This window comes from Eublepharis macularius, chromosome 10, assembly GCF_028583425.1.
Source record: "Eublepharis macularius isolate TG4126 chromosome 10, MPM_Emac_v1.0, whole genome shotgun sequence".
NCBI classification, from domain to species: domain Eukaryota; kingdom Metazoa; phylum Chordata; class Lepidosauria; order Squamata; family Eublepharidae; genus Eublepharis; species Eublepharis macularius.
Genome location: NC_072799.1, coordinates 51969263 through 51996211, shown reverse-complemented (window position 1 = coordinate 51996211; position 26949 = coordinate 51969263). Strand labels below are relative to the sequence as shown.

Genomic DNA, 26949 nt, shown 5'->3' with positions numbered 1-26949 from the left:
AGGGAGAGAATTCCCCCTCCATTTTAATGTTGGGAAACGCTCTGCATGCCATGTTGCATCAGAGCTCTGTGCAGCTTTGCACCATGCCCATTTGTTCTTGTTTGCTGTCCTGAAAGTCATTTATCCATTTATTCCACTTCATAGCATTTGTTTGCTTCCCTTGGGAGGGTGTTCCATTAAGAGCTTCTGCCCTGTGAATGTGTCTTTAACATGCAAAAGATTGGCGGGGCTTTATATTTCACTGGACACTTTTTTTTCTGTTTAGCTTATAGAGTAGCCTTAAACGTTTGGAATGCTTTCCTAATCTATGTGCAAAGTAACCTTAAAATAGAATTATTTAGTATAAACTTCTCACATCATATGGCCGCTTTAGTGTATTGGTTGTTGGAATACCTAAGTGTTGCCTTTTTCTTATATTAAACAGTCTCTTGTTTGTTCCTAACTTCCCCTGTTTAACAGCAGACAAACCCAGGGAGCACTGAATGAATCGGATGATCCCGAGACAGGCTGTCTAACTGATAACAAGCCAACTTCTCGTCACTTCTATCCTGTCGCCTTGCTGCTTGTCAGCTCTCATTTGCTGGTTGTGTGGCTTATTTTAAGTCTTGCTTTATTATTAGCCAAATATCAGTAAACTTCTGTTCTTTTCTATGAACTACAACAGCTTAAGATTTCAAAAAGAAGTGCTGTATTATTTCTACATCTTCAGACCTGCAAACTTTATCTTTAAAAAGCCAATGTCTTTAACTGTATTTTTTTCAACTTTTTTTTTTAAGAAATGAAGAAGGCATACTATGCATCAAGTGGTTGAATCTGCATTTTATTCCTAGGAAACCTCTCTGCACTGTCATTAGTTCTAAGAAAGGCAATTTATATTAGTGACTCCTTAATCAGATACAGTTCTGAGTCACCAAATGTGAAGCTCATATTCAAGGCCAATTTGAAAATTTATGTGGTGACTTTACCACCTTCATGGGGACCTGTTTGCAGAAATCACTTGCCCCTCTCTGAAACACACAGACAAGCAATGAGATGTGAACATTGCCAAGGATTAGCACCTCAGAAATGATGCTTTCCTTACATGTGATAGCTTTTTAGTTTTCACACTGGGAGGCCGCTTGGAACACTCACTGTATGGGGATATTTTTATCTATTGCAATAATCAGCCCTTAATCGATCACAAAGTACGAGGAAGTGAAACATGAATTTGCACAGGCACACGTTGCATGTAGGGCTGCATCATCACTGTTGTTGCACTTTAGCAATCATTTGCAACCTGGATTTTCCTCTGTGGAGTGTGGACAAGCCAGTCCAGTTGTAAAGTGTTGCTATAGCATAATATCTAGCAATGAGTAGCTGCAGCCTAGGTTGAGTATTCTGGGCTGGTCAGTTTGAAAGTCTGGTTTTCATTCAGCTCTTTTTCATTGTTACTTGCTAGTAGGGTCTTCTGTTTGAGCAACTAAGTTCACTTTTTTTCTTTGTTGCAACTAACCTGTTTCTGTCAAGCCATTCTCTGGCACTAGATAAGTTCTGTTTTGTAACAAAATTAACCTGTTTGTAACTGTTGCTTTTGCTTTCCAAAGCACATTTATATTCTTTTAAGCAAAGTCTTGTTGGCCTCTTGATGCACCATGTTGGCTCTTGTGACTTTTGTACTGTATGTGAACAAGCATCTTTTCTTTGTAATGCAGAGAGTTGGATCAGGTGATTAAAAAGCTGTTTTCTTTTTCATTCATTGCAAAGCTAAACATATTGAAAACAAGACAAAGATGGAAGTTTGCTTTTCTAATCTATAGGGCCAGACTTAATAAAATGCCTTATCCGTAGAACCTTCACACAGTATGTGAAGTTTAATATGTACAGCAGAAACAAATGAAAACAATGTGGAAAAAATTTAAAAAATTTAAAAGAAAAATATATTTCTAAAGTTAGACTCAGAATATATCATAAAGTATTTAATCAAACTACAATGCAAGATAGATACATAAATCCCATGATGTACTTCTAAGGGCAATAACTGCATTGGGCCTGGCCTTGGATCTAATTTTGTAAGATGTATCATCAATTGTGAGGGGAAATATTGTAGAGTTAAATCTTTGTTATTTTTACTTCAATTGTTGCTGAAACTCTGCAATATACAAATAAAACATATTTATTTATTCTTTGTTTCATGAAGTTGTCTTTTTCCCCCTTTTCACCAGAGAAGGATGCCGCATAGAAAATGTACTGAAGAATGTCAAATGCAGAAAGTATGCTTTCAACATGATACAGCTGATGGCTTTCCCAAAGTACTACCGACCACCAGAGGGGACATACGGAAAAGCTGACACCTAAGTTTTTATTTTAAAAAAAAACCATACAGTCATGCTCATTAGTTGACACAAATTGCTTTGTTTGTGCGTGTTCCTCACAAATATGGAGCGTGCAAGAGGAAAACTACCTAGGAGTTATTTTTGCCAAAAGTGAACTTTCATTTTGGAGTGGGGAATGATAAAGTATAGTAGGTCGGGTGCTCTGAAAATGAGCTGTTTAAATAAACACTGCCTTCCATAAAAAAAAATTATACAGTGTGTCATATGCCAAGCATAATTAAAAGTTCAGCCATTGATCAGATTGAAGACCAAGTGTTGAGATGGGTGAGTCAGTAGAGATTACAGTGAGCCTGCGCTGAAGCAATGCTCTGCTGTATATTGAACATTACTGAAGGGAATCAGGATAAATGGGAAAGCAAAGGTGCTACTCCACTGTGGTACATAACAGCCTTGATACATTTGGAAAGGAATTTTAATCTTGATGACCTTCAATGATTTTTTTAAAAATGGATATTACATTCTGCTCTGTTTGATGATCTCAAAAGTTCCCCCTGCATATGTTATTGTTAATGTAACTAAGTTTACATACTTTACCTAAAGCTTAAGAACATAAGAACATAAGCAAAGCCATGTTGGATCAGGCCAGTGGCCCATCCAGTCCAACATTCTGTCACACACAGTGGCTAGAAATCCAGTGCCATCTAAAGGACTGTCAGTGAGGCCAGGACACCAGAAGCCCTCCCACTGCCTTCCTTCCAGCACCAAGACAACAGAGCACCACCTCCCCACAAAGAGAATACCATCTATCTCCTGTGGCTAATAGCCACTAATGGACCTCTGCTCCATATATTTGTCCAGTCCCCTCTTGAAGCTGGCAATGCTTGTAGCTGCCACCACCTCCTGTGGCAACGAATTCCATGTGTTTATCACCCTTTGTGTAAAGTAGTATTTTCTTCTATCTGTTCTAACCCGACTGCTCAATAATTTCATAGAGTGCCCACGAGTTCTTGTATTGTGAGAAAGGGAGAAAAACACATCTTTCTCGACCTTCTCTAACCCGTGCATTATCTTGTAAACCTCTATCATGTCTCCCCTCAGTCGTCTTTTCTCCAGGCTAAAGAGCCCCAAGCGCCTCAATCTTTCCTCATAGGGAAAGTGTTCCAACCCTTTAATCATTTTAGTTGCCCTTCTCTGTACTTTTTCCAGTGCTATGATATCTTTTTTAAGGTGTGGCGACCAGAACTGTACACAGTACTCCAAATGAGGCCTCACCATCGATTTATACAGAGGCATTATGATACCGGCTGATTTGTTTTCAATCCCTTTCCTAATAACCCCTAGCATAGCATTAGCTTTTTTTATGGCAGTCGCACACTGTGCTGACGTTTTTAGTGAGTTATCTATCATGACTCCAAGATCTCTCTCTTGGTCAGTCTCCGCCAGTTCAGACCCCATCAACTTGTATTTATATTTTGGATTTTTGGTTCCAATGTGCATTACTTTGCACTTGGCTACATTGAACCTCATTTGCCACATGGATGCCCACTCTTCTAGCCTCGACAGATCCCTTTGGAGTGCCTCACAATCCTCTCTGGCTTTCACCACCCTGAACAATTTCGTGTCATCTGCAAATTTAGCCACTTCACTGCTTAATCCCAATTCCAAATCATTAATAAACAAGTTAAAAAGCATTGGACCCAATACCGACCCCTGTGGCACCCCACTGCTCACCACCCTCCACTGTGAGAAGTGCCCGTTTATACTCACTCTCTGTTTCCTATTAATTAGCCAGTTTTTGATCCACAAGAGGACTTGGCCCTTTATCCCATAGCTACTGAGCTTACTTAGGAGCCTTTGATGAGGAACTTTGTCAAAAGCTTTCTGGAAGTCAAGATAAACAATATCTATCGGGTCTCCCTTGTCCACTTGTTTGTTCACTCCCTCAAAGAACTCTAACAGATTGGTGAGACAAGATCTTCCCTTACAGAACCCATGCTGAGTTTTCCTCATCAGCTTTTGGTCATCAATGTGCCCACTAATTTTATTTTTGATAATAGTTTCCACCAACTTACCCGGTATTGACGTCAGGCTGACTGGCCTGTAATTTCCCGGATCTCCCCTGGAACCTTTTTTAAAGATGGGGACAACATTAGCTTGAGTGCTCACCCATTAAGTTCAGTACCTATTAAGCTCAGTACCATTGGTCTAATGCAGAGAAACATCACTGGAGTTCTGCTCAGACAGTGGGGAGTTCTTGCCTCCTCCTATCTACTGCTGTGCCTGAAAAGCCATTCCTGAGGCTTGGGGGGTGCTCTGGGACAATTTGGAATGTGGTGCAGAGGTCCACAGCTAGAAGGGAGAATCTGAGGAAATCAGGACTCCTACCATGCATGAGAAAAGTGCCTTCCACTCATTCAAGAAGGCCTTTGGAACACAGCCCATACTTACCATTGTCTTCAAGGATTCAGAGCTGAACACATCTATCTGTAGTATTAGGGAGACCAACAGAGCTTCTTTTTTACTATGCCAAAAAATATTTTCTTAAGCTGGAATGTATTACATGAAATATAAAGACGGGATATTTTCTAGATAAATGTACATGCAAGTCAATGTAAACCTTGTTTGAATATCAGATAGAGAAGGGGGCGGGGAGTAAGATCCACTGATGAAAAGTAGACAAGCTGCATCCACATACGATTAAGCTATTATTGCGCTATAGCAGTAATTTGCAATTGGATTGTCTTGTCCACACAGGAAAATTAAGTTGTGAATTATTATTATAGCATAAAGGATATGTGGATGCAGCCTAAGACAAGCTGTTATAGTGGTTTACAATAAAACCTTTATCCAGGATATTCAACTGCATGAAATTGCTGCAATGAAAATGTGCTCTCCATTGTTGCAATGCTAACTGAAAAAGTTGGCAGCAATGATTTGGATAAGAAAAGCAATTGTTTCCAATCAAAATGATTAGAAAAAATTCAGAAGCATAATGACCACAGTTTTAAAAAGGCCAGTAATCAGGTCTTGCAGACAGCTGTGCTCATTGCTAGAAGATCAACAACACACGGACTGTAAAGCTTTCCTTTTCCTCATGAAGATGTAGGGTACATTTTCTTGTATTTAAATTATATAAAAGCTCCATCTTTAAAGGTGGTGTCCTGACTAATGTATCCATATTGGTGAAAGTGGAATGCTTTTTAAAATGTTTGCTCTGTGAAAAATGTTGTAAAGATGCAAATCTGTAGGGTTCTCTTACTGAAGCGTTCCCTCTAGAATTGCCATGTTTAAATGCCATCTGGCATATTTTGGCTCATTTTTGTTAAGCTTACATGTCTCCCACTGAATTCAGTATATTTCATGACATTGGCTTCATGCCTTAAAATGAACAAGACTTAATTTCAAATGGAGCCAATGTGTTGTCAGTCACTACATTATCATATTATGCACTTTGGGACAATTTTTTGTCCTGTAGCAAAGAAACCTATCAAAGTGTACAGAAAGATTTCAGTAAACTTCTAAACGATTTTTGCAAAATATGTCTAAACTGACATATCATAAAGGAAGGTATTATTTGTGGATGTTGATGAACTACGTATCATTTATCTGTTACTATAGAATGATTCATAAAAGTATATACTATTGCATTATGTCTCTGTGATGTGTGTTGTAATAAAATATTAGTACCACATGTACTGTAATCGTATATAAATCTCTGGCTGAAGCCAATAAAGCATCAAGTCAGAGAATCTTCGTTGCACTAGAAACTTTAATGGCCAGGGATGTAACCCATCAAGAAGCTCTTCTGCACAAGCCCCACTGAAATCAAGAGGGGCTGCATGTCTGTACTGCCACACATTTGTTCCAGTGGTGTGTGTGCATTGTACAGGAGAGGTTTTCAGTGGGTTGTCCTCCAGATTTTTAGCATTGAATGTAGATCAGGAATAAAACAGACATGCCAGCACATGTCTTTTTGCAATAATTATATCTGGTTCATTTCTAAACTATGGGTTGGAGCCATTCAATGGAGTTGAACCCAATGGTACCCTTCATCTAGCAGAAGGACCCCTCCACTCATAGGACTTCTTCCATGAGCAGAAGACCACCTTTGGATCCTATCCCAGGTTTGGATCTAACTCATGGTGCTGCTTTAAAATAAAATCAGGACTGATAATTTTAAAAACATCGTCACTGTTTTGAGTGATTTTTAAAATGAAAGATAATCTATTTAGCAGTTTATCTCTGGAAAGCCATAATTCTTATTCTTAACTTATTACTAGTTTTACAAGGAAATAGGAGAACATCAACGAACAGCTACTGAAGTTGTGGATATAGGGAAATGGTGGTGCCCTTCTTAAGTACAGTGCATTTTAAAAATCTGCTCCAGAAAAGATGTTACTGAGTTAGCATTTACAGCTGGCTGACAGTTCTCAATTATTTAATACTAGATAGACTTTTCTGCATGCTTAAAGCTACTGGTTTCTGTAGTGGATGTGTTTTTTACAGCACTTTCAATGCCATTAGAGTTTGTTTGTCCTTTGTGTATTATTTCTTTTGCCATTTTTTAAAAAAAGGAGTGATACATCAAGTGTGTGCTTCCAGTTGCCTGAAGAACGTTTTAAATATTTTAGCATCCTTTAAGAGAGAAAAATGGCATGTACCTGTAGGTCAACAATTGTAGGAAAACATTGCACATACTTCGAAAACAGTTTCCCTGAAGTACTGATTTTTTCATTTCGTTAATCTTATGGGAGACAAGCCATCTTTCATTTTATCCTACCAAATGCTCAAAGAAGCCTGTCTTTGCATGCAACCTTATGAATAAGTGATATCCAGGTAAAGCGGAGGCTGCCATGTATCATCTGGTACTTCAGTACAGCCACATAGTTTGATGAAATGCACAGTGTGCTCTGCAGTATTTGTGTTTTCTAAGCCATAGTACAGTCAACTACTTTTTGAAACACAATGACTTTTCAAAGTAGTTTTGTGAGCTGGTAGGACAGCAGAGGGGATTGCTATGTCAAAAACCACTGGACACATGGAATCCTGTTGGCACAGTCAAAATAATTCTTTGACTTTGCAATAGTCACTCTTCACTATTACTGCTGCGCAAGGCTGTTTCGTTTCCATGATGACTGTGCAAGAGCAAAGGTCAGTGAGTTGTGCCTAGCACCTATAAAGCCTTATCAATATCCACCATTAAATGTTATACTCAAAGTCCAAAGAACGTGTGCTTTATCTAAGTTGTGGAGTAGGCTGAAAATAACTGTGACAGCTGTCCTTTTTAACGTACGATGTTGTTTATATGCATGCACCTCTTTTTGCATCATCATTTTGCTTATTGATTTAGGACATCCAGTTTGTTGCTCTGTATAAGCCATATTCATTGTGCATGCATATGTATATTTTTATTTAAATAAATGTTTCCTATTTTCATATTTCTGCCTTTCTGCATTTGATTTTTGTTTGTTTGTTTGTTTCCCATCACCATTTAAAAAAAAAAGTGCATGAAATAATCCAGTCCTGGGAGGGCATGAATACCAGCCCTGTCTGGTATGTTTCTAGCATTGCTTTCTAAGATTGAATTGAAAAATGTGTGATCATCACTGGATGAATGCTAAATAAAGTGGTGATGTGACCATTTGAAAGAGCTCTTATGACAGCAGAGCTTTCATGTTCTCTCATACTTCAAACAAAATTATAATTAATTCCCCCAAAGTTTTTCCCACAATATTTTCCAGTTTTGATATTTTGATTCCCTTCTTTTAAAAAAAAGTTACCCATCACTTGAAACAAATAGTGGGGATCTTAGCAGAGTACCTTTTCTCTTTGCTCCATTTTCCTGCAGAAAACCTCCCTGCCTTTCCCTAAACTGGGGTTCTAGCAGTACCAAAAACAATTGCAAACTTATTATCTCCCCCCCCCATAGCCCCTCTACTGCCCCCTTGTTCTTCCATTGTCCCTTGCGCAGCGGAGGTTAATATTCTCAGGCCAGGCAAAAGACAAAATTCAATAGTGATCTCAGGCTTGATTTGAGATGAATCTGTCTCTGCTACTGACATCATTCTTTTTTTAAAAAAACTCAGCATTCCTTCCAAAGAACAGACACTGCTGGGTGATAACACTGTGCTTAATTGCAAAATCAATACAATGGAACTTTCAAGCATTTTACACCAGCAATTAACGTATTCCCCACATGTCCCATAATATGCTGGGGGTGGGGGTGGGGGTAGCAGCCAATAGAAACCTTTTTTTTGGTATAGCATTGTCTTAGGGTAATATAGTGCTGCTATTGTTCCAACAGCTCATGTAGTTTGATACTATCAGCTGCCCTCCCAGGGTTTATATAAACCCATGAGTGTAGTTGTTTAATAAATATATGCTTCAACTGCAGTCTAATTTAGATGGCTACAATGCCTACTGCATATCTACAGATATCCAAGGCTATGCTTTATAAAGAGTATTAATGAGCATGTGGTATCTTGAAAATGGTCATGCTGAAGTTGGGACTCTGCCAAGACGCTCACGCACAGTGCCATCCCAAGCAGACCTATACCCTTCTAAGTAGAATTGCCAGCTCCAAGTTGGGAAATTCCTGGAGATCTGGGGGGTGAAACCTGGAGAAACCTGGAGAAAGTGGGGTTTGTGGAGGAAAAGGACCTTGGCATGGCATAATTCCATAGAGTCCACCCCCCAAAGTAGCCATTTTCTCCAGGTGAACTGATCTATGTGGCCTGGAGACAAGTTGTAATTCCGGGAGATCTCCAGCTACTACCTGGAGGCTGGCAACCCTACTTCTAAGCCTATTGACTTCAGTGGACTTAGAAGGGTATAACTCTGTTTAGGACAACCCAGTGAGTGCCTCTGAGACATTCATTGTCTCTCAGCTTAACCTAACACAGAGAGTTGTACTGAGGATAGAATGAGAAAGGGAGAACCATTTATACCACCTTCAGCTCCTTGGAGAAAGGATGGGAGGAAAATGTATTAGTTAGGACTTGCGATTCCACAAATGATAATCTGAGAATGTACAGCAAGGTATTACAAGTAAACAGGGCAACCAAGCTAAAACCCTGGAAACCAATTATCCAGTGGCAAAGAGGAAGAAGTGGAGCCCCTTAGCCCTTCCTTCTCCATTCTAAACTGCACGCTGATTTACACACTACATGCACTGTAGGATGAGAAAAGAAAATCACAACCACAACACATCCCTATATGTTTCTTATCCACCTTGGGATACATACAAAGAAGCAAGCTCCCACCTGCATAAATCAGTTGCTGGACTGGTGGCGAGCCGATGACAAACAGAGCCATTATAGCTCTCAGAATGTGCACAAATCGGGATTTGGAAAGCTCTTTCTAATACAGCTCATAATACAACTGTGTTATCACTGGAAATATTCCTGCAGGTGGCCTGATTCTGCATTTTTGCAACTTCCTTGTGTTGGCTTGTAACCAAATGATTACATAAACCAGTGTGCACTGTGAGTACATGAAGCTATTAATCATGTAGAGCAGTCTAATCTAAGAAACATTTTGCCTCCTATTATTTCTAGGATGCTGCGTAGAAAATAACATTTCTACCACCTAATTGCATGTTTTGATATTTCTTGTCACTTACCAACCTAAGTACTGCATAGAGTATTCTTTTACATGCATTTTAAATTCAGCAGCAATTTTCAAGTCTTTCAAAGTTAACCATGTCCAGGTAATTCCTTCATTACATTTTTGTATAGATTGAAAATGCTTGCTTGCATCTTACATGGCCTGAGATTTTGACTGTCAAAACTGAATACTTTGCAAGTAATTTCTTCTCCTCTTTGAATTAGACTGCAATGGTAGGAACACTTTTCTGGGAATAAGTTTCGTGGAATCAGATTGGACTTACTCTCTTAATTTATTTTCTAATAAAATGAATTATGCTGCTTGAAAATTTAGTAAATCAGAAAAAAACCCACTTCCAAAAACTACTTCAACATATTAATGCTTCCTTCCCCAAAATTTACCTGGATCTTTCCCCATGTTTTCAGATTACCACCAAGTATATTTCTTTTCCCAGGTAAGTAGCTAGAAAATGTGAAGAATTTATTTTTAATATATAAGGAGCTTTCAAGTAGAACTAAACAGTTGCTGTGGATATAAAAAAAGTTCTTTCATTAATATCCACAAATCTACAAACAAAAAATTCAGCTTAGATTTCAGGTACAAGAATGAAGACATTGTGGTTCCCAAAGTAACTGAGGGTGAAATTTAGCTATTGGCTATGTTGTAGTACAATTCTATGCACTCTGAGAGTATTGGTAGGGCTCACCTTAGCCCTATCATATCCACTCTTCATCACTTTAATTTGAGCTCAGCTTTATGTAATATTGTTCTAATGGTTGATGGGAATATTACTGTAAGTCTCTACAGATGGGTGATTTAAGTCTTTAAGTTGTAACACTTTTATTTTCAAATTAAAATGGAACAAAACTAAGCAAAGAATATATCAGTGAATCCCCAATGTGGTGCTTGTGGGTGACATAGTTACAACCAATGTATTTCCTGGTGGCCACTTGCTTCTTTCTCCAAAGCAAAGAGCCAATCCTTATTTTCCTCCCCCTCAATGGAAAAGATGACATATCAGAAGAACCCAGGAGTCATCACCTTTGGTTCTGTATGAAGTACCCACTTGGAAATATCTGCCCATATGGAAATAGTTTTGCTTATAACTTCCCCACATTTTGTAATTACCCCTTAATGGCAGCCGTTTTACAATTGGTCCCACCTACAAAGTCAGCGATTTTGTGGTGCTTTTCACTAACCTGTATTCTATATATATAAAGACAAGTGTCTGACTGACTCATCAACGCCCAGCCCAAACCCCTGGACCTAGAAACATGAAATTTGGGGAGAACGTTCCTTTTGTGATGTAGAGGCTCACTAAGAAGGGATTTTAAGAAATTCACCCCCTAAGGGGGTAAAAGGGGGTAAAATGTGTTTTCCCATAGGGATACAGCTTCCCTGTGTGGCTGGGAGGCTGCTCATTCCCCTCCCCACACCAACTGCCAACTCAGCCACTCTGCCCTGAGGTCATTTGCATATGCAGCCTGATTGGTGGAACTCTGTTCTGGGGTAAAAATCAAGTAAAGGGAACTGCAGACAGTTGAAGAAAGACAGTACAAGACTCATGAATATGGATTTACATAAAAGTCAGATGGCAACTGAGTTTTTAAAGGTTCATGGGGAGATGGTGCATGACCTTTCTAGGGGCCATTTTGATGGGAACCTCTCACATGAACCTGCCAAAGTGCCCACCACACCACCCCTCCCTCAGTCCAACTCCACCTCATACCTCTTGCAGCCATCACCTCTTACTGCTGCCAAGAAGCCTTCTGGCAGATGTCATGCAAGATACACCGACATTAAAAAGAGTAAGCAACTTAGAGATGCGGCAAGGAAATATGCATGTCCTGCTCCTGTGGTGCACTGAGCAGAAGTGCCCAAGTATCAGCAAGATCACCCCAAGGTGCACAAAGCGGAGGGGCTCTCTATGAGCAAAGCAATCCTGGAAGACGAGTAGAGAGGCGCTCACTTCCATGGAAGGTCAAGGCTCACTCTGGCATGGCATATGATCTTTTGCTACCTTCAAGCTGCCCCTTAACCTCATCCATGCAGAAACACCCCTGTTCAGCATCTCAAAACAAAGCAACATGGCCCAAGTGCTATGGAACTGTAAGCTCATTGTTTGGGATGAGAGCACCATGGTGCTTAAGGGGTGTTTTGAGGCACTGAGCATAACCCTCAAAGATGTCAGAGAGAGTGATGGGAGGAGTCACAGTGCTGCTGGCTGGAGACTTCTGGCAGACTCTGCCAGTAGTCCCAAGGGGAACTAAAGCTGATGAGGTTACTGTGTGTGTCAAGGCGTCATATCTCTGGCCCCTCATCAGGAAACTCTCACTAAGAAAGAACATGAGGTTCCACTTGAGAGGCGAGGTGTCCGCTGGAGAATTCTCTGAACTCCTACTAAAAATAGGGGACAGAGCATATCCCAAGTCCAAGGAAAAGGTGACCATCCCTGCAGACCTGGACACAGTAGTGATGACCCTAGTGGACCTAACAGCCACAATATACCCTGATATTGTACCTTCATGGGGAAGTCCATGGACTGGTTGTGCAAGCATGCCATTCTGACCCCCAAGATCAACAAGGATGCCATCATTAATGAAACACAACTTAAGTCCCTTGAAGGGGTTGAAATGGAGTACAGATCTGTGGACTCAGTGGTGCAAATGGATGATGCAGTCCACTACCCACTACCCTCAGTATGCTCAACCCTCCTGGCTTCCCAGCCCACAAGTTTCTCCTCCAAGTGGGGGCTCCAGTGATGCTGCTCCAGAACCTCAACCCACCCAAACTCTGCAAAGGCACCAGACTCCGAGTGAAAGCCTCCACAGGAACATCATCGAGGCCACATTGTTCACCAGCAGTGCTCGAGGAGGGGGGAGTCCGTGTCCATACCACACATATCACTCATACCATCAGAGAACCCCTTCAAATTCAAGAGACTACAGTTCCCCCTCAAGGCCTGCTTTGCTATGATGATCAACAAGTCCCAGGGGCAGACACTGAAAGTGGCAAGAATTGACTTGAAGGAGGATTGCTTCTCACATGGGAAGTTCTACATGGCCTGCTCCCGAGTGAGCTCACCCAGCAGCCTGGTGATCCTAGCACCTCAGGGGAAAACCACCAATGAGGTCTACAAAGAGGTCCTTCAGTAGAAAAAAAAAAGGTTGTAGATATTTTGACTATTTATTGTACTACAATATTTTCCTTTTAAAATCCCTTCAATAAATGTTACATTTTGAAATTCACTTCATCAGTTTTTGGCATCAACACCCTTTGCTTTATACAAACACCTTTGTGAAGCTCAACTACTATCCTATTAGACTACAAAACCAACTAAAAAAACCCCACAAGCCAAAAAATGTTATATACCCATAAGTATTATAACTGGATTTAAAGTAGTTAAATACTGTAGCGAAGCATGGGCATCAAGCTAGTAAAGCTATAAAAGTGTCAACAGGCTCATACCCCTATCATAATGGGCTAGATCTAAATAATGGAGTAGGAAGCAAAGGTGTCCAAAAAAGATTCTGCTTCACTCGAAAAGCTCGAATATTCATGTTGTCCCATTGATTGATTGATTGATTGATTGATTGATTGATTGATTGATTGATTGATTGATTGATTGATTGATTGATTGATTGATTGATTGATTGATTGATTGATTGATTGATGGCATTTATAGTCCACCTTTCTCACTGAGAGCCCTAAAATTTGAATTTGTAATTTTTTTTCACAAGTAGAATGGTTTGTAAACAATGAAAATCAAGAAATTATCATATTGAGGGGGAAGGTGCTAGCTGTATTATTAAAACTATGTTTGTAAAAAGTTGAAAGTATTGATTCCTACGTTCAAATGTAATTTTTTTATAAACTGAATGAAGAGCATTCTGAATGTTTAGAAGTGCTCATTGGCTTTTATTCTTGATGGGGAGGATTAAGATACTGATTAATATTCCATTGTGGCATTTTGTCTTTTCCTGAACTATTTGATTCATGTACCATAATCACACAATTATATCAAGATATAAATATATCTACTTGTATGCTGGCAGTGATCTTCATCTCTGGCATGACACATTTTCTACCCCTTTATCCCTTAAAAAAGCAACTAGAATTCCATTTTCTAGACATGGCTAGTTGCTAAAAAAACAACTAGAAGAACTCTTGTTTTCCAGACATGGCTAGATCAGTAGTCCAAACCGCTCTTCAATTTAGCCACTTGGAACAACGTTGTGAACCACTCATTATCTTTACTAAGTAATATGACACTTTCAGTTGTGATAAATTACAGCTCCAGCACAAAAATTATTTTGATGAGACTGGAACCAAAGAAGCACTTGCCATATTGACCTCTTCAATATTAATGCCTGCACTGATTTCAGAAAGATTATTGTGCATTTGGCAAAAAATGTGTTTCTCTTGGATGTGTGGACCTTATCGTATCTGAGCTTAAAAATCAGATGTCTAGGATGTCTTCATTTTGAAGAATAAAAGCCAGTATAATAAGTTTTGTAGCAAGAGACATTGCCATGAAAATCTCAGAGAATGAAGTGCACAATAGATTGGACGTCTGATTACATCTTTATTGCCTTCCCATTCTCTTCCAAACACTCAGAATTGATTGCCCACAAACTTTTATCTACAGCTGTTAATATAAGTCAAAGACAAAGTGCTTTATAATTCGTGTTTAGATTCACAGGTATGCTCAAAATTAGGATGAAAGTTAGTTATATTTTGCAGCTTGGTGTAGTAGTTAAGAGTGGCAGGACTCTAATCTGGAGAACCAGGTTTGATTCCCCACTCCTCCTCTTGAAGCCAGCTGGGTGACCTTGGGTCAGTCAAACAGCTCTCTCAGAGCTCTCTCAGCCCTACCCACCTCACAGGGTGATTGTCATGAGGATAATAATAACACACTTTGTAAACTGCTCTGAGTGGGTGTTAAGTTGTCCTGAAGGGCAGTATATAAATCGAATGTTGTTATTAACTGAAAGATGGATTTGCCTAAGGCTGCATGAAATTGTGGCAAAATGAGACTGAAATCCATTTCCCAGGTCTATAGGCCAACTTGAAAATGTTTACATTCAATTTTCCCCACACAACCATTTGGGCTGAATATGTTTGATTCAGTTCATCACAGCAAAAAAGGAGGTGCCATAGCTCTGTGGTAGAGCATCTGCTTGGCATACAGAAGTTCCCAAGTTCAATACCCAGCATCTCCAGTAAGGTGCAGGTCACAGGTGATATGAAAGACCTCATCCTGAGATCCCACAGAGGCACTTCCAGTCTAAGTAGACAATACCGACCTTGGTAGACCAAGGGTCTGATTCAGTATAAAGCAGATTCATGTGTCCATGGTGTTCCCTAGCCACCTGAAGTGATGACCAACTTGACTTCAACTGTCTTTACCAGCATACAGGTGCCAGCATAATATGCCAGAAGAAAATATGCAGCCAAGAACGTAAATTCCTTCACTTCAGGTTGGAGTTCCATCCAAGTCAAACTTTCATTCACAGCAACCATTATCGCAAAGTAGACAAGCCATTTTTCCAGGGTTTTATGGGTTCTGGAACACAGGACATCCATCTTAGAGTCCACACCTATCTTAGAGTTGCTTCCTTCACAACCAAGCATTGCCCCTACATTGGAAGGAACAGACCATGTTTGCTGGGAAAGATTTGTTAAGCATCAGCTCTCCCATTTTCAATTACTTTGAAAAGCCTAGAGCTTGCCAAAGGTCTTTGGCATGAGCTTGAAGGCTCTTGGCCTTTGGCTCTGAGCCTAGCCCATTTCAGGTGTCACGTTTCTGGAAATGGGACATGCTGGAAATGCTGCGTGGGTTTGTTTCCATTGTCTCCATTGTTTGCCACCATTTGAGAGAAAATGTAATGCATGTATTTTGTAGCTTCAATACGCATGAGCATATAACCTTGGAAATCCAGGTTTAGATCGTGTATATATTGCCTGTTCCATATAAAATGGCAGCCATGCAAACTCCTGGTACATGATGAGATAGGAGATGCAGAAACGTAATGCCTGAAAAGGGCTCCTGTGTTTCATTGCCTGTGTCCTGCTTTTAGCTGCATTAATAAGCACAGAGACTTCTTCTTCACCAGAGCCAATACCCGAGGTTGTCCCGTGAGTATCTGGACCCAAGCTACTATCACTCACTACCAGTAAGCTGAGTTCTGTGCCAGCCCCAATCAATTGGGGGGGGGTACAAGGGTGGGTGATATGGATCTTGCCCCTCATTCTGTTTTTTTCCCCAGAACAGTGCTTTTGATATGTTATTGCTTTAGTGTATGTTGTTTCTCACATTGGATTTCCTCACTTTGGTGTTGGGAAAAGACAGGATATAAATACTAAAAATAAATAAAGGAGAGCAGCAGAGGAGTAGACAAGATTGTATTTTAGATTGCTCACTTGTATAAGAAAAAGTCCTTAAAAACAGAAAACAGGCATAACAAGAAAAGAGAATGCATAGAAGCTTTCTCTTGCTTTGCTAGCTTTCATTTAGCAGGCAGTTTTGTGCAACAAACATTCAAACTTGGAATCCCCATCAGCAGTCTGAAGTGGTGCAATCCATTCTACCACCTCAATGCTCTGCTGCTTCATTCCATTGCATATATGAATCAGGTCTGGCAGCACTCACAAGTGTAAAAGAAATATGAAAGAGATAGGTACTACTTCATTGACTATTCCTCCTATCAAGAAATTGGAGATTGCACCAGAGACCCCTGTGATGTCACAGTAAGTTTGCCAGCACAAGCCTGGTAACCAGTGGGAGACTTACCAGGTGGGGGAGATACTAATTGGATCAGTGTGTCACACTGACATCAGTGTGTCTCTGGGGATAATCTAGAATTTGGTTAAATCAAAGAGCTTCACCCAAATGCTAGAGCGTCCTCCAATGATGCAATGACATCACTTCTAGAAGCACAGGGTGTGACATCAGCACATCAAGAGGACACTGCCCATTGCCCCCAGTTTTCTCTGCTTATTTTTCTCCTGCTGCCTAGCTGAGTGGTGATGGGAAGCACCCGTTGGAGTGGGGTGGGGGAGTGGAATCCCCTGCCACAAGTGAAAACCTGGCAAGTCTATGTCACAAACCTCTGAAATGACATCGTATCCTGATGGAAGGGTACATAAAGGAAACAGCTAAGCATATGATATTCTTGTTCTTTAGTTTCTTCACTGTCCCCAAATACTACATTTGTCCAGTGTCTCCAGTCAGAGGGCAGGCCCCCTGCCAGGCTCAGCAGGTTCCCAACCATGCCAACCCCTGTTAAAAGCATTTTCTTCCTTTATTGGGCATAAACTGTTAAAATTTCCACTGTGAGGTAATTCTGTGAAATGTTGCTCCATCTCCAGTCCTCTTCAAAAAAAAAAAAGCCCACAGAGAACAGCTGGTTAAAAACTCGAAGCACCCAATTTATATTTATATATTCATGAGTATGTTAATGGGCATCAGCAGGGAGGATGTGCTCCCACACTTTTCAGAAATCAATGGGGAATCCTCCTCAATGTAACCCAGTCTCTCCCCACCCCCCACCCCCGTTTAAACTTAAGTTAATTTTTACGGCACGTAGGCCAGAGTTCTGGCACTTAATTCTTTCTGATCTTCAGCCTGCTGAATTTCACTTCCCACTGTGCTTCCCTGCAGTTTATTTTTAACAGTTAATTTGTTTGGACATCATTAAAAAGAAAATACTCTGACTTCTAGTGGTAATAAGGTGCTAAGCTGCTTGTCAGGCTTTTCAAAAAATGCAATGGCAAGTTCCAGAAGTGAAGGTACATTGACCTGGGCAAACAACTAGGAAATTTGGGAAGAACCACACAATCCTAAATCTGCCTTTTTTATCGAGTCCTCTCTGAAAAGGCCAACACTAATTTATGTCTTCAAAAACTGCCTCTAAAATTTTATGGCTATTAGCTATCTGGGAAAACTGCAATTAAAAAACAACAAGATTTGCAAAATGGAAAATCTTTGTGAGCTGTTTGTCTTTGGGCCCCTCCCCTCCCCCCTTCTGTGGTGCTAACTTACTTCATAGTATCTTGAAAAAAATTGTTGTTCAATGTATTTGGATTATTAATCTTGGTAATAACAGCAGGATAGATTCCCGTAGGAAAACCCTTTAAAGTCTAATTTAATAGATTGTTTTCATTGAGAAAAGAGCAATTATTGAGAAAGGAAATATATGTTGTGGTCCATAAAATTATCAGAAAGTCCATAGTGATTCCACACAACTTAATGCATATCAGGATTGTCAAATCCAAGTTGGGAATTTACTGGAGATTTGAGAGTGGAGCCCAAAGAAGGTGAGGTTTGAGAAGGGGAGGGACTTCAGCAGGATGTAATGCCATACAATCCACTCTCCAAAGCAGCCATTTTATGCAAAGGAACTGATCTCTGTAGTCTGGAGATGTTGTAATTCTGGGAGACATTCAGCCCCAGCTGGCAGTTGACAACCCTAACCAGAAGTGACATCACATACCAAAGGGATGCACAAAAAACCTGTGTGTTGACAAGGTTTAGCTGGCAACTTCAACCCTGGGTAATGTGATGCTAGGGATCTTTTTTAAGATACCCCATTGTTTAATTGAACTGCCTAATACAGACTTGGGGGGGGGGCAATATGGTTTGGTTGCCCTAGCTGTGGGAAAGGAGTATTTAACTCTCGCTCCCAACTCTTGCTGCCTAACTGGAAGTCCCTCTTGGACTTCTTTAAGCCCCAAGACTAAAAAAAATGGTCTTGTTATATAAAGTTTGAGTCTTTATTCTTTACTTGAGCTTAAAGCAATTATGAGAGAGGGAAAGAGGTGGGTGCGAACCAAATTACGAACCAAAGTTCAGCATGAACCAGGCTGATTTGAAGTTCGTGAACGGGCACTTCATGGGACCCCTTTTTCATGAACTGCCACAACTTTTTAGACCGTTTCATTCAATTTGTAATTGGTTCGTGAAGCCAGACAGCCTGGTGCCGATCCATTAATTTCCTAGGCAACAGAGGGAGTGAACATTTTCAGACCTTCTGCAACCATGGAAACATCAATCTTAGCCCTCAAAACCTTGATAGGCAGCTCTGTCTGCCAACCAGAGAACTCCTATTCTGGGAGAATAACCCCATTTCAGGCCTGCACTTTGGCAGCACTTCATACCCCTGAGTGGTGTGTTGCTGACACTGCGATGTTCTGGTATGTAGGGGCTTGGACCCCAAGCACCTGTTGTCCAGCACCCTCCACAGGCATCTGCAGAAGCAACACCCAAGTCTGTTGCCTCTGGAAGAAGGAGAATCATTCATCGGGGTGACAAAGAGGGCTTCTGAGCAGTGAGAAGGGGGAGAAGAATGGGAGTCCACCCTCAGGAAGAAGAGTCGCACCAAGGGTGCTATGGGTGGGAGTGGAACTTCCAGACTGGCTCCCCTTCAGGAGGTTGTTCCCTCGGGGTCAGTGGCACTGCCAAGAAAAGGGAACAGCGGGAGGGCTCAGGAGGTGCTCATTCATGTGGTGGTGGAGATGATTGCCCTGGGCGGATTACCTTTGTCCATTGTAAAGGGTGTGAGCTTTTGGTGGGTGCTGCATCATGTAGCCCCCTGGCATACCATGCCCTTACAGCGGAATGTTGGCCAACGAGTCTTGCCATCCATCTATGGCTCTGTGGTAGAGAAACATCCAGCTCTGTGGTAGAGCTGGTACGTGACAAGCTGTCCAGAGCACAAGGGTGAATTTCATGGTGGACCTGTGGCGCATCTGTCAGCACAGCTACCTTGCCCTCACTGCCCACTGATGGCAACTGGAGGACCTCCAGACCCCCCAGGGTAAAATCAGGGCCCCAGGAGGAGGGGACAGCCTGCCACTGGGCTACAGAGTGGTTCTGTTCCAGGCATGGGGATGTATGAGGACCGCGGGGTGGGGGAGGAACATTGCCACCACAATCAAGCGTGGACTGAGGGAGTGGGCACCCACGGGATACATGGTTACATGGCTACGTGGCTACATAGTTACGTTTGCTGGTAAAACCATGGTGGAAGCCATGGATGTCGTGTCCCCTGAGGGCATCAACTGCTTGGTGCACAAGCTGCACCTGGTCATGAGGGATGCTCTTGGGCTGGGTGACATTAATGTCACCTGGGACCGGAGAACATTGAACACACGTGACTTGTTGGACAGCTTCCGGCTTCTGGCTGGCTGCTTTTCCAGCAACATTCATTCTTCCTGCCAGCTGTATGAGAGGTGGGGGAGGAGGGGGATCCTGAAACCAGCTCTTTGAAGACATGCCCACCCATTGGAACGCCACCTACATCGTGATGGCTCATCTGTTGGAGCAAAGAAATGTGGTGCAGAATACCATGTCCTCTGTGCTCATTGTGCAGGGGGCGGGGACCAAATGGTCCATGTCCTGAAGCTGTTTTAGGAGACCACCAACCACAGAGAGGTGCACAGTTTCCAGGCAAAACAATCTGGCCAGAGGGAAGATGGCATGGAAGAGGGACTGTTGGTGGCAGTGGCAACAGCGGAGGCAGAGGCTGATCAGCCCAGCTCTCCAGGCTGTGAGAGCCCAACAACCTCCCCACTGGTCCTCAGTGGTGAGTTGGCAGTTGGGAGCATCAGGGAGCCCACGCATGTCCTTGTGGAGGACTCAGTGGAGGTGATGGTGCGAGAGTACTTTGCTGAGCCCAACCAGCCCTCCAACTCCGATCCCCTGGAGTACTGAGCATGCAAAGCTGACATCTGGCCTGACTTGTCATCTGTGGCCATAAACTTCCTCTCTTGCCCCCCCATCTGTGTCCAGAGCGAGCAGGTACTCTCCCACCTGGGAGACCTGCTCAGTTCCCAGCATTCATACCTGGACCCATCCCTGGTGGATCAATTGGTCTTCATAAAGTTCAGCCTCCCCCTGCTGGGCTACCCTTCACCACACCTTGGGGATTGAAGATCCAAGTCCCTCCACACTGGAAGTTAACCTTGCCCCCCACCACCAATGAGAAGCCCCTAAGCCTAGCAGTGGCACAGAGGCTGGCTCTGACCCCACCCCAGGCCTGGTGGGCTACTCCTCCCTGGACCTTGGGGAAGTATTGGGGCTTTGAGCCAATACTTTGAGTCTCTGTCCTGCTGCCAGACTCAGTCGCCCACCCTCAGGCTCCCTTGCAGCCCCCCCATTGGTGAGGTGGGTTTTGGCTGACCTAAGATGGGGAACTACCCACAAGGACAACTTAAATCTCCTTTTCTCATGGTCCACCAATGACAGCCATCCCCAGCTACATCCCAATAGTGAGAGTTGGTTGTCCAGAGCCGAGGTCCAACTCCACCCCAGTCTCTGCCAGTGCCAGACTCAGAGAACAATTTTCTAGGAAGGTCTGGGCTGGCCCGTTTCCTTAGGCACAAAACATCCCCCCACAAGGCGGGTGCTGCAGGCCACCCCCATCCCCTGAGTCCATGGCCCCCAATGGGAGGAAGGGAGGCAGCCCATGTTGAGAGGGCAGCTGCCGACAAAACCCATCCTTTCTGATGTGGTGGCTGCCCCCCAGACACAAGGGGGCTGCTGCAGGCCACCCCCATCCCCAGAGACCGTGGACCTTGGGGGACAGAAAGGAAGTGGTCTAGTCCACTGACCACCTCCAAGGCCTGTGCGGAGGGGGGCCACCATCATAACCCACATCTAGGTTGTGTCATTCCATTCTCAGAGGAAGATTCTCTAACTCCATCCCATAACTTTTTGATGCTGCCTGCAATGTATTCTAATGGAGCCTATGTAAGTCAATTGGCATTCGTGGCTCCCATTATATTTAATGGGACTTACCTGGGGGCACCCACTTTTGGGGTCTATAACTCAGAGGTCCAAAATGCAATCTTTGCCAAACTTGGAGGGGGTGGTGGTGGAGGAAAGCCTGCTGAAGAGTCCCTGTGAGTTTGGCATCTCTGAGTGTGAAGGGGTTTTTCTAGGGCCTGGGGAAGTGACGAACCATGAACTGAACTAACCAGTTTGCGAACCAGGGCAAGTTCATGAAAGTTTATGGTTCAGGGTTCATGAAACACGACGAAGCATGAACCTCATGGTTTGTTTTTTACCCAGTTCATGCCCACCTCTAGAAACCAGTAAGACAATGAGGGAAGATGCTTAAACAGTGATGTGGTTCCAATCCATACTAGGTCCCTCAACAGGTGCTTTTTGCTGCTCAGTTACAGCTTATTCTGTGCCTTTGCTCTCCGATTCCCTTGTGTACCTTTCAGCTCTATGATATTCTGACCTACCAACTTTCTGACAGTCAGCATAACACAGGCAGTTGCACACTTTTCCACTTTGAGAGTGCTGGGGCTTGATGGAATAAACCTTTATTTCTGAAGCTCCCCTCCCTCCTGGGGAGGTTCCTGGGAAAGAAGTAAACCGAAGCCTCGTTCACAAGTTCCCTTTGATTTTTTGTTATACTTCTGTTAAGTAATTCTTAAGTTAGATTCAGTACATGTACAGCTGAACATGTGAGTGAAACCCCACATTCATCCAGGTACTGGTCCCCGATTTCATTAGTAAAGTGAATGAGCATTGACTCTTTCTTACAAGTAAGTATACACATGTACATGCTGGTTGTATGTGCATTCACTATAATATGTGAACAGATCTTAAGTGTGCTTAAAATGACACTTTCCCAAAGGGGTGTTTTCTTACCAACGGGGCTCAAACTTGCAACATTGTTCTCCCTTCCTTCCTGTTATCCTCATGGCAACAGTCCTGTGACGTAATGTAAGCTGAGAAAGCAATTAGCCCAAAGGTCACCCAGTGAGCTTCCATGGCGGAGTGGGGATTTGAACATGGATCTCCCAGATCCTAGTGCAAAACTAGTGGGTGTCAGAGTAAGGGCATAACTAGTTCAAAGTGCTTTGTCTTTCAGGTTCATGGAGATCACTGGGCTGCATTGTGAGGGGGGAGGCAGGAAAGTTCGATTCTGCTGGTGGGAAATTCAATCCAGATCCAATCCAGCATCTCCTTGGCATCATCCTGCTGTCCCCTAGTTACAGCTGACAACTCAGAGCCATAGCGAGTATGCAGCACACTGGGAACTGTCTGAAAAGGTCACTCTCCACTCCGATCCATCATAAGCAGCAGCACAATGATGCTCTTCTGAGGCTATTTTCTTTTTTCTCCAGCGACCCTGGCCTTTTGCAGACGTTTAACCTTCAGAATACCTCTCTGCAGTAAAGCAGTGCTGTTGCATCCATGTTTTAAAGCAATTACATAGTTGCACAATGGCTGGATTTGCCTATGGGAGAAAAGGCATTCCATCTCAGACTGGATTACCTGAATTCCCACAAGAACCGTCAAAAAGAAATTTTCAAAACCTGCATGATACCTAAACTTAATTTTTGTTCCCTTGGTTACAAAGCAGAGCCAGGGCCTGTCTTTAAGGCAAACCTCTGTGGATTCAAAACAACGTTTCAAATGCAAAAAGGCTTTGCAAAGCCAAAAACAACCCACCATGGTTGGTGCCTACTAGTCTTCCATTACTGATGGGTTCATGAGGCTAAGAGACAGCAAAACTGTTGTTCCTCTTCAGATTCGGACTCTGCTCACCAGGGCCAGTCCTATATTCCCACGTGGGCATTTCTGGGCGAACAACACTCCCAAGATTCATGAGTGATACAGCTAAGTTAATGTCATTGAGATAATAGATCTTTCCCCCCTTCTAATGTCTCAAAGTGCCTTCATACCTGATACAATTGTCTAAGTAAGTATAGCACAGATATGTGGCTCATCCAATATGAGCTGTGCTAATCTGTCGAAATTCCCCCTGTTACAATTAGCATACATGTAACATCATGGTTCCTCTGTCTTCTAAAGACAAACACTGTGGCTTCATGCTGTGTGTGAACTTTGAAGCTTACTCCATAATAGGGCTTCAACTTTGTATGCCCAAGGGCGGTGGAGACCCTTGTTCAGCATACGGAAAGTTCCTCCTAGATATCCGACAGAGGAGACTGAAAAAAAAAAGGATGAATTTTAAAAACTTGCTATTTGGGGATTCACAAATACATTGTGTCATTTAAAGTGCAATCCTATACAGAGGTAAGACTAAGTCCATTGATTTCAGAAGACTTAGACTGGCATAACTCTGCATAAGATTGAACTATATATTGGCCATTGAGTTTTGAAGGTTTCAATTTTCCTACTGTTCCAGGCCTTTGACTATACCTGTGCTTGAGAGAATGAGAGCTTTATGGATGGATGCTGATTTCTCTCTATAAATTGATGAAAATAACTTCAGGGAAAAATAAATGCTGACAATACACTTAGGACTATACTAAAGAGGGGAAATAATATATATAGAAGCTTGTTGTTAGCTAAAATATATTTACCTGGAATGTTTTTATAAGTAATGTTCCTTATCCTTTTTTTAATCATGTACAACAGTAAAGGATGTTTTAGGAACTTATCTTCCGCAGTCAACAATTCATCAATTTTTCTCTTCCCCTTTTGTATACCTGTCATTAAATTCTTAAAATAACCATCACATCTATCATTAAAACGTTTTAAAATACCTAATTCTGCTAAACATAACTTTCAAGCTGGTCTTCGTTTTCGACTTTCTTTGAACTCTTGTGTATCTTTGCTTACATCTTTCCACTCACACCAGAACTATGTATGCTTAGTAAGCAGGCATCAGGCTGCCTACATCAAGAAGCACCAGAACCCATGGTACCCTCTCAGTCAGTAGAATTCAGGCCCAGTTGTGGTCCTTCATGAAACAAGAAACCACAAACTATCTTTCAAAATTTCATTGATATTATGCATGTATTTAGGAAATATGTATGCCACTTCTTCATACCTGCTCAAGATGGCTCACAATAAAAACAAATCATGCCAATAAAACAGGCCAAGCCAATAAAACAAAATAAAAACAAATCCATAAAAACATGACAATAAAAACACACCAGGGCATAAAAGACATAAAACAAATAGCGTAGTCTAATATCAATATAAAATAAAAGTATATAAAATTTATCTAATAAATTATATTGCTTATCCAGTCCTTGGGCTAGGAGCAGAACATAAAACAGCTTCGTTTAAAGCCTTAGTAAAGAGAAATGTTTGGTCTGGCACCTACAGGAGATTAAAGGGGGCACCAAGTAAGCCTCAAAAAAGTGGGCATTCCAAAGAGAATATGCCACCATTGAAAAATCACTGTCTCTGGCCATTGCCTGCCTTACCTCTGCAGGTGAGGGCTTGGAGGACAAGACTTCAGATGAAGATCTTAATTGGCAGACTAGACAGTATGGGAGGCGTGGTCTTTCGAGTACCCCACCTCAAGTTGTTTAAACATTTGCTTTCTCTTGGATAGCTTGCAGTATATAATATCAGAGGGGCAGAGCTGTATTATTCATAAGGCTGAGTAGGCTGACGCCTAGGGGCCCCACAGGAACTAGGGGCTCGTCAATTTTTTTTTGCTGAGGCACTGTTACCTGTGCCCTGGGGCTCCAATTGTTAAAAGCAGTTTGCACTCTGCGCAATATGGCATTATATATATATATATATACACACACGTTCAGCAGTGGCGCTAGGGTTTTCGGTGTCTGCAGCCAGCCGGCAGGCTGGGCGCCCCTGCGCGTGCACACATGCACTGGCCTGCATGATGATGTCACATGTGACGTCATCACAGGCACGCGCGCACTGCCAGCCCGATTGCTGTGGCAGGCGGCTGGGATGGCTCACGGGTGGCCTCCGAGGTCTCCCGCTCGGTTGCCCTGCACCACCGCAGACACCTGCCCGTGGCTGCTGAGCCCAGCCGGGGGCATGTGCTGGTGGTGGCAACGGTGCAGGGTGGGAGGGCTAGGGGGCTGCAGCTCCATGGCGCGCGCTCCTGCCCCCCACGCCTCCTCCGGCGCCCCCTCCAGCACCCCGCACCCTGAGGCCACCGCCTACCTGGCCTCAATGGGCACGCTGGCCCTGCACGCATTACTTTAATGCCATATTGCTTACCAGCTTCTTTTTTGTCCATATCTCTATTCCAATATTTAGGCAGGAATAATGAAAGGCAGGAGCTTGCACTTGAATGTTCCCATAGGCCACTGGGACCAGCCAAAACAGTAGCGGGGTGAAAGACTGAAGTGCCGAAGGGGACCCGAAATACCTGAAAGCCTAGGGGCCCAACCATGGATCAATACAGCCCTGCAAAGGAGTAGTTGTGTTAAGGTCGTGCTAGGCATTATGAAGTTTGTTGGGGACTTTGTATCTGATGTGTGTGGGGGGGAGTTGTGCCTCCCAGATGCACACAAGCCTCTACTCACAACCACAATGCACAGGAAGAAGCAACTTCAGCCTTCTCCCCCACCCCATATGCCAATCCATTTTTGGATTTTCAAACTGCACTGTAGAGCGGCTTCATCGCAAATTTTATGTGTATCTACATGCAAATAAAGTGATTTCTGTAATGCTACTAATAAAAACTCCATGAGACAGTTTGAAGATGAGATAGTATTGGTAGGAAGGGCTGAAGCTACTTCTCCCCACACACCATGGGGATAAGTTCTACAGAAGCTGTAGAAATGTGAATTAAAATGAATATTTATTTATTTATTTTCAATTTTTTTTTTATTCCGCCCTCCCCACATTTCCAGCAGGCTCAGGTCCAGGTGTACATCTAGGAGGTACTAAACTCACATCGCACATAAGGTACAAGGTCGTGTCAAGAAACAGGACTACTTTGAAATGTGTCAACTGGAACCTAGTCTGTTGTAGCAAAAATGAACAGGAGTCTAGTGGCACCTTGAAGACTCACACATTTTTATTCTAGCATATGCTTTTGTGGACTGGAGCCTTGCTAGTCCTTAAGGAGTCCAAGATTCCTGTTCATTTTTGCAATGTATAGCCAACGTAGCATACCAATTACATCAAAGCAAATGGAATTCAAAACACTGCAGTGCCTTTTAGATGCAGGACCATAGTGTCTCATTCATAACCCATTCATGGCAATTTACAAATAAGCTACCTTGTTTTCAGAGTCACTCAATCAACTTTATGTACTTATGTACCGTCAAGTCA

General features: G+C 42.5%; 1 protein-coding gene across 3 annotated transcripts in view; it reads left to right on the top strand.

Moving 5' to 3' along the window:
• INPP4B (inositol polyphosphate-4-phosphatase type II B) overlaps positions 1-3316 on the top strand; it is a 428879-nt gene extending 425563 nt beyond the window's left edge. For all 3 annotated transcript variants that reach the window (XM_054990215.1, XM_054990214.1, XM_054990216.1), the window contains one exon: positions 2202-3316. In XM_054990215.1, the coding sequence (XP_054846190.1) occupies positions 2202-2334 (133 nt within the window). In that variant the 3' untranslated portion in view covers positions 2335-3316. The remainder of the gene's footprint in view (positions 1-2201) is intronic.
• The last annotated feature ends 23633 nt before the right edge of the window (positions 3317-26949 follow it).